The following is an 8998-nucleotide window of genomic DNA, read 5'->3' on the forward strand; positions in this document are numbered from 1 at the left end:
TACAACTGATGTCACTATAATAATTTGACCAGATCTTAGATTGAAATTCTCGCATTCATCATAGCCCTAGATACAATAAAACACACAAATATGTGAATGGTTTATACACATTATGACCATGATTATCTTCATCAGTTTTCCATTGCACTGAAGAAATATATTGAAGATCAGAACTTAAAAGAGCTGAAAGTCTGGACCAGTCAGCTGAAGAGAACCATCCAAACAGCAGAAGCACTTAAAGTGCCCTATGAGCAGTGGAAGGCTTTAAATGAACTTGATGCGGTAAATTGGTCTCTTATGTTTAGAAAATCTGGTTGTAATTTTTGTTAATGTTTTGTATATTGCATTAACAGGTGTCCTTTTATCAATTATTTATTTAATGCTTGCTACATGTTACCACTCTCACATTTTGGAGCAGATTCAATTAAGCACAAGGTCTCCTAGGAAACTTGTGCAAAGATATTCCACAAAATATTGCTAGTAAGAAAAATTGCTTATTTTAAGCAGTCTGTTTCAGAGTGTTATTAAGAAATATATTTTTGTTTGCACCTCTGGGTATTACCTATCGTAATATTAAAAATGCTTCGCTCCAACGGGAACTCACAGCTAATTGAATTTGCCCTTATTGTTTGTTTATTTGGTTGTGAAACACTTCTTTACAGTCATTGTAAACTTTTCTTAGTAGTCTTACAGAATGAGTAACTTTTGCTGCAGCACATGTTGTTCTATGTGTGAATAGAAAGCAGAGATCTTTTACAACACCCTACTTTTTGTCAGAACAATCATTCTATTGTCATGGAAACAGATTTGCCCTTACTTTTAAAGTGTTGCTCTGTTGGTTACTTCTGACTCCCATGGAACAGACACTCCTAGCTCAGACTCAGCAGGAGACTGTTTAGAAATGGATGTGTTAAGCTGGGTACACACCTATACAATCATCGGGCCATTCATCCAATATCCAGAGAACGGCGGTTGGATTGTATAGGTGTGTACCCTGTCCCGATGCAGGAGCGTTAGCCAATAAACTGCTTTTAACGCCCCTGCAACGGTCGGTATCGGGAGGTCGCATCTTGTGTACAGTTTAATATTTATCGGTTCGACCTCCCGATCGGGGTCACAATGGGGACAGACTGCACGGCTGATCGGGACAGTTTTACCCGATCAGCCTGCAATCGTAAAAGTGTGTACCCAGCTTAAGCCTATATACCTTGTCAACGCAAGAATTTGTCTTTTCAAAGGAAGGCACCAATTCATGTTTAAGTGGTTGTTTCAAATGTTCTTAAGAGTTTCTTATAATTGTAAGAATGTGTCTACATAGCAGAGTCATGGCTGATTGTATTTCTCATTATTGAAGTAGATGATAATGAATTTGCTTCTGCTCGACAGGGTGTGTGTGAGGATAAGACATATGAGGAAATTAAAGAGCAGTATCCTGACGAATATGCACTGCGTGCTCAGGACAAATATTATTATCGCTACCCATCAGGAGAGGTAAGCTGCTTCCGTTCTTGAGGAGTCAATCATTACCTGTAGCTGTTGATGTAGAATAATTTTATTTTTATTTTTTTCATATATTTTAGTCTTACCAAGATCTAGTGCAGCGTCTGGAACCTGTCATCATGGAGTTGGAGAGGCAGGGAAATGTCCTGGTCATTTGTCACCAAGCTATCATGAGATGTCTCCTGTCTTATTTCCTGGATAAATCTGCAGGTATTGGCACATATTCAATATTGTATAAATATAAGCTGCCTACATTACGTTCTGTTTTGATGTTGCACTTTATATAATGTTTGGTGATTTGTGGCACTCATTTTATTTCTTCTTTTTCTTGTTCCAGATGAAATGCCCCATCTCAAGTGTCCTCTGCACTCCATGCTTAAACTGACACCATATGCATATGGTAAGTGTTCCCCCACACACTGTACGTAGCAACAGAACTTTTGTTAAGTTATTTGTTGCAAACTAATGACAACAGAGATTAATCCTAGAGATTACACATGAAAAAGTACTGTAGCCCATAGCAACCAAGCATTCACGTTTATCTTTAAAGCTGTGCTAGGAATTTGACAAGATGTAACTTTTCTATTGGTTCCAACATTCTTTCATACATATATCGTATTGCTTTTGCAATATGGCATAATATCCCTATTGCATTTCATTTGGCATAATTTATTAGTAGAGCAAACAAGTCCAACTGCAGCAAAACTAATATTGTATGTAGATTGGTATTCTTAATATAAACCTACATACTGTGGTGAAGGCAGTTAGAGAACATTTGCAGACAGGCACCTTATTCCCAATATTATCTCTTTAGGATGCCGCGTGGAGACTGTCACTTTCAGTGTGGATGCAGTGAACACTCATATGGATAGAACTGAGGTTAGTACTGTATTTTGATTACTTTATTCTTCATGGAGAATAGAGACATGATTGGATGAGGATTGGAGAAACAAGGATATTTTATATGATAGCTCAGTAACTTATTTTTGTGGATAATACCTCCGAGTACTTGCAGCCCATCTTCTCACAATATTTCTGTATTGCCACTTTCCTTCTCTCACTTCAATGTGGCCTCTATAGTCCTCCCCACTAAGGTTGAGTAAGGGACACCCCTGACTTACACTGCTTCAGTGGCTGGTTGATTGGAATCAGGGCGGATGATTACCACATGATGGGGTGATAGAGTTAAGGTAGTCAGCCATTTACAGAAACTGTAATCATGTAACCAGTATTGAAGGGTTTAATTTACCTACCACTTAAAAAGAGTGTAAATGGAGAGCTCCAGATAGCAGTGTTAGGGTAATGTATAATGCCAATTCTGGGAGAAACCACAGGAGCAATTGTAAACTTTTACTATATTGTTTCCAGTCCACTCTCTAAATTCCCCGTTGGCATAGAAGTTGGCATGCTCTGTGGCATCTTGTGGATGAACTTGGTCACAAGATGTTGCAGCTACAAAGCTTCTCTTAAGAGGCTTATCCCAATGAAGATCTCTAAACACATAACTGGTTTTTTTTTCACCTTGTAGATTCCTTGTCAGTACAGGTGATGTCTTTTTGGTATAATTGGAAATATCTTTAGTTCTATAAGCGAACATTCTTAATGATATATGCTCTTTTACCCTCTAAAGGAGAGCAAGAAAGGACCAACCCCGCTGATGAGACGCAATAGTGTGACCCCTCTTGCCAGTCCTGAACCAAATAAAAAGGCTCGAATCAATAGTTTTGAGGATCTTGGGGCTGCCCTGTCTGGATGTGCCACTCAAGAACCACCCACTGTACAAGCTGCACAGGTCAGTATGCGTATGATTTGTCCCGGGCACTATTCTTACTGGGCTGTATGCATTATGTGATGAGTATAATTAAAATCATGTGACTTATTGTACTTTTACTTACAAAACAAAGGGATTTTATTAGAAGGGTAACCTGCTTTACATTGTCTATAGCCTTAAGGTTCTATCTGACTTATGTGTTCTCTGCTGGCAGCTGGCATTTTATCTGCAAAGTATTTCCTTTCATTTTCTTTCTGCTGAACTGTACTCACCACTGGTTCCTTCTCTCCTTACAGTCTTTGCTAGGAAAGGCTTGCCTGTAAGTATTAATTCCCTCTTTATCTGCTTTATTCTCTGCCATTCTGTTAATACATTGCCAGTACAATACCTTGCTGTTTCAAGACTTTAAACTAACCTGCCTGATCATACATGCCATATAGTGAGTAATCTCCATAACCCTTCTTCCCATTCTGCAGTAACTCCTTTTAAATGCTCTCCACAATTTTTAAAGTGCTGTAAAGAGCATGTGGTAATTGTGATAGATAGATCTATCTATCTATTAGCTTTGCTGTTCCTGTTGTTCAATTAAACACAACTTTTTACTTATCAAAACATATCTGCACATAAACGTTTAAGTAGATCCGCTACAATGCAGACAACCTCTAGGGCCACCCACTGAATTTAATTACCTTCTCTTCCCCTCCTTTTAAAGGCTAGCAGTTTGCAATTGCATCGACTTGGCTTCATTGTTTTTAGGTAGAAGGTAATTTTGTTAGGTGCATGTTGGATTCGCTTCCCATGTAAAGTGAACCTCTCAAAGGTTTCTATCCGCAAGTTGGAGGATGGCAAATTCTACCCTTTTCATTAGGTGTATTAGTCTTGCACTCTTGTTACATCATCACCATTAATGAATTGCTGGCATGCTCCATGTCTTCTTCATTATAGTGCAGAACTGTGGATGTTTTATGTGTATGCAGTAAAGTTAAATGTATAGAACTATCATCTTTGCTACATTGCAGGTCTGGCTAACCTGTGGCTCTCCAGCTGTTGTGAAACTACAAGTCCAAGCATACCTGCCCACTAATCAGCTGGTCAAGCATGCTAGGACTTGTAGTTTCACAACACCTGGACAGCCACAAGTTGGCCAGGCCTGCTATATTGTAATGCTCAATGGCAAGGAAGGCGATGCACTTTACTCCAAATTTTGGAGATATTGTGTAGCAGACTAATAGGGGAATTCAGTATGGAGCGATAAGTCAATTTTTTGCGTTAATATCGCACCTATGACGTCATTATCGCAGGTTTTAGTTTTACACCGTATTCAATTTCAAAGACTTTTCGCAGGTTTGAAAAGTCTTTGAAAAAAAACGGGGATAACTTTTCACCACTGAATAGGTGGCGAAAAAAAGTGCAGAATTGGGGTTTAAAAAAACACCTGCCGCAGCTATTTAAATCCCCAACTTTCATTTGCAGGCTAAAAACGGGAGTACCCATAGTGATCCCCCATGTTTTTACAGCTTTAGGGGGTCCTACAAATTTTTTTTTTTTTAAGGAAAATTTCGTAATTTAACGCAAATCCCACTTCGTAGGCTCCCGTTTTCGTAGGTTTCATATTGAATACGGGGATAAGCGGGCGCGCGCCCGATACTTTATCCCAGGTAAAAGCTCTGATATGAAACGTAAACGTCGAAAGCAAAGTTTACGTTTCATGTTGAATACCCCTTTAAGTGCAAAACATATCTGCAGGTAGGACACCATGTCGGGCTCTTTCTGTTTGTTCTGTCTCATTCTTGTTTCCTAGCATGGTCCATTGACTGAGTTAATAAAGTATAACGAAAATGCCAGAGGCTTTTGTGACTTTGTATTTTGTGATACTAACATGTTCTATGTACATATGCCCATGCAGAGTGTTTGTCACATGTAATTTGTATGTGCTTACACAATCCTTCCCACTTTTGAGTTTCTGTGCAATAGACAACTTCTATACATGCCTTTCCTTTTAAAATACGTGTACGCAAGAGATTATTGCCTCTCCCCAAGCAGGTTACATGTTCAGCCATGTTTTTCATTTATATTAATTTCACATGACTCAAATATTGCAGAAAAGTAGAAGTTTTGATGGTGTTATCGCCTTGTCCGCTTTTTATTTGCTATAGCACAGAATGATCATTCCATACATTATTGTAAATTTATAGTATGCAAAATCTATGTTCTATGAATAGATCTGGGATGATGGTCAACTCATTATATGGCATGTTTGGTGGTAGGACTGGGAACACTTATTGGCAAATTCTGCCTGTGACATGCTTCTGTAAACTTCATGTTTGCAACTATCACAAAATACTTTTCATGAACAAGTGATATTTTGGCTATACTATACTTTAGTTTTGTTTTTCTTCACGACCTAATACAATGAATTGTTGCAGATTTATAAAGTGGCTGGGTGTTTTATTTTTAATAAAGAGAGCGGCAGCCTTGTCTGTAAGGATGCGCACCCGTGGAACATGATTAAGTATGTGCGCAAATTTTACAAACAGACCATCTACTTTGAAATAAATATTGATACTTCAATCAGCCTTTTGGGAATTCTAAATCAAATGAATATAGATCTCATATTAAGTTCCTCTTGCATGATTTTGTTAAAAACCCAGCAATTATGAATGTTATAAAAAGGTATTTTAGTTGTAGACTCTTAGGGGTTCCCTTGCCTGAAGTCTTGGTGTGCCATAACATGTACATTTACAACTGTATGTTCCACTTATATAGTAGAATAATATGTGTAACATGTTCAATTGCTTTCTTCTCCTCCTGTATTGTAGGGCATGAGTGAACTTGAGCTACACTGATGGTTCTGAAGGATGGCATAATCAGCAAGTCGGCATCTGATCCCTGCTGCTGAATTCCACATTTCATGACTATAGTTTGCTTGCAAACTCATTGTCTTTGAACTCCAAAGATGAGCCTTCAGCTACTTGTGTTGGAACAAATCTAAATCAAACTGGAGAAGTGGATCAACACCAAAGGGGATTTTTTTTTTTTTTTTTTTTTTTTCTTCAACTAGAGGTTGAACAATAAACCTCCGGCCATTTCAACAGCAGAGCGCACAGCTAGATCTGCCTGTATGCCAGCATATTGTTTATTTTACATATGCTTCTTTTGTTTCCAATATTTTTGATATTCATAGACATAGTACAGTTAATTTTAGTTTTATACTGTTTCCTGAAGTATTAGCAGAACAACAACACACCCACATAAACACCCTTAAAAATAGGATTGGGAAAATAATGCTTTACCTTCCACTGTTCCTCATCAGTCTTCTGTTGCTTGCATAGCCTATACGCTACTAAATTCTGAATCTGTTTAGAGATCTCGGGGTAAGTTTAGGAAGTGGTGCCTTTTCGACGGTTTGGCACACTGGTTTTAAAGGGGCAATAATAAATACAATTAATACTTCCCCAATTAAATTGAGCTGCTGAAGACGTGGCCACTTTGAAAAGCACCACTTAGTAAACTTACCCCGTGAGTAACACTTGTCGCAACAGGTTAATGTCACATTTGCACTGTGCTCTGGGATGCAGCTACAATTTTGTCTCTACTTTTCTAATCTAGAAAGGTGACAATTTATTTTTGTATTCTATATTTGGATTTGGTGCTTTCCTCTGGTTTACCATTACCTACTTTATACATGTCTCTTGAGTTATATCCCAAATTAAATGTAGCATGCAGCATCCAAAAAAAAACCAATGTTGCATGCAAATGAGTGGGTATGTATGGGGTCATTGGAACTTTTGGGTTCTATTCCCAAGCCTGCTCAACTGATTTTAGTCTTCTTACAAATAAGCTAGTAAAACATGTATTTTGTTGCCAGTGGATAAGGGCCCATCATATTACAATGTACTTTGAATCTTTCTCGAAAGTTGTATCCCAGGTTAACCACATCAGTGTGTTGATGGCATGCTGAAGTGGCTAACTATTAGAGTCATATATTCTGTCTCTGAATGCCACACTGTGAATATTGCATTACTGTGTGGTGGAAACCAGAACACACTCCTGTATATCTCCAGAAGCTGCTATTAGAATAGTATTTTCTCAGCTGATTTCTATTGTCTGTAACTTGAATTTTCTGGAGCTGCCTCCGCTGCTAATGCCTTCTTATATCTCCTTGAGCACACAGATACACTTTATGGTCAGGGATTGTCCATGTCATTGACCTTTTTTGTTTTGAACCCTGAGTTTCAAAGTGACATAAATATTTGGGGTTGCAGAGGGGGAGGGGGATTATTATATAAATATATTTTGATGGTTTCTCTTTATCTCAAAGATGCATACTTGCACTTTAATACAATTGTTGGGACAGATTGAGCTCAAGTCTTGCCCATGACTGATATGAGCTGGGAGATGGTGGAAGAATGTGTTTTATTAAAAGACCGGTTATGCCTGACGCCTGGATACAGATACACAGCAGCTGTGTGGTTTTTCAGACGCTGATTGGTTTCCCAAATGAGTTGATCTCAAATTGATGCTGCACTAGGACTGATCAGGCTGCACAGCAGGATTACATGATTATCCCATAGCATGCTGTGGGGTTTGTGGTACCAATGGCCACAATCAACTGTTGCAGACCTGGAAGACTGCGTTTGATTGTAACTTTTTTTTTTTATTGTGTGATTGTATTTGGAAAAATTGTGTTGTTGAAACACTTTGTAATAATTTAGTTTTGAGTTCATTTCAAGTTGGAGATCACTGGTTAGAGTATGTGTACTTTGCTTTGGAATCTATTCAAGGTTTCATTGTTCATTCCCTTTTGCAGTAAATATCATACCCATAGTACTAGTTCTATATATGTATGTGGTACACACTATCCAGTCCTCTTGGGTCCAAAGCATTTTCAAGTACTCTCTCAATGGGTGCGTTGTGCACCTTTTTGAGCTATATTTATATGCATTGAATCCAATGTCTTACAGTCAACTAAAATTGTTTATTTCTCAGAATCTCTAAGGTTAAGATTTCTAATACTGGTTATTGTGCTACTTCTGGGTACTTTGTTAATTTTAATTCTGTATATGTTTAGTTGGTCTTACTTGGAAGGGCTTAATATTGCACCTTTCTTTATTGAGTAATTGTAAACAGTACAGAAGACCAAAACTTTTTTTCTTCTTTGTAAAATGTTTAACTTTTTTTTGTTTTTCCTTTATAAATATTTTTAGTTGTGCTATTTATTTATTTAATGTTGTATGCTCAGCTTGTTTTCAGTCATTTCCATGTACATTTGTGACTTGTATTTTTTTTTGTGTGTATTTGTCTGGTATAATTGCATAAAATGAAAGCTACGCCAGCTAATACGGGACATGCCTTTCAGAAACTTGTATATTTTGTAGTTGCTGGACCAATAAAATAAAACTCTTGTAGAAATCTGTCTGTGTTCTCGCTATTATTTGTAACATTTAAAGAGGAATGACACACTTGCAGTTTTACAAAGCATTGTGTTTACTGCAGTTAGTTTAATAATGTAAATGTGTCATACCATTTTTTTTTTTATTTTTTTTTAGCAAGTTCTAGCTCATTACCGCAAAGTACTTATATTATCCCAGAATTTGTAGTCATTTTTTGCATTCCTAAAAATAAATATGTGCGTTTTTATATGTAATCCAACAAGGATTCTAAAGCTAGTTGGTACTCTTGCATGATCTATTAGGAGTAACTTAACATTGTACAACACAAAAAAAA

At 37.4% G+C, this 8998-nt stretch overlaps 1 protein-coding gene across 3 annotated transcripts in view; it reads left to right on the forward strand.

Moving 5' to 3' along the window:
* Positions 1-8683, forward strand: part of PFKFB3 (6-phosphofructo-2-kinase/fructose-2,6-biphosphatase 3) — a 71201-nt gene extending 62518 nt beyond the window's left edge. For 2 of the 3 annotated variants that reach the window (XM_088468723.1, XM_088468720.1), the window contains exons 9-16: positions 136-282; positions 1387-1491; positions 1581-1710; positions 1838-1900; positions 2315-2379; positions 3131-3292; positions 3568-3590; positions 6091-8683. In XM_088468723.1, coding sequence (XP_088324849.1) covers positions 136-282; positions 1387-1491; positions 1581-1710; positions 1838-1900; positions 2315-2379; positions 3131-3292; positions 3568-3590; positions 6091-6097 — 702 coding nt within the window. In that variant the 3' untranslated portion in view covers positions 6098-8683. The remainder of the gene's footprint in view (positions 1-135; positions 283-1386; positions 1492-1580; positions 1711-1837; positions 1901-2314; positions 2380-3130; positions 3293-3567; positions 3591-6090) is intronic. The other variant, XM_088468721.1, reaches the window with a different exon arrangement.
* Positions 8684-8998: the final 315 nt, after the last annotated feature.

The sequence above is a fragment of the Taudactylus pleione genome, unplaced genomic scaffold, assembly GCF_031769625.1.
Source record: "Taudactylus pleione unplaced genomic scaffold, aTauple2 ptg000086l, whole genome shotgun sequence".
Lineage (NCBI taxonomy): Eukaryota > Metazoa > Chordata > Amphibia > Anura > Myobatrachidae > Taudactylus > Taudactylus pleione.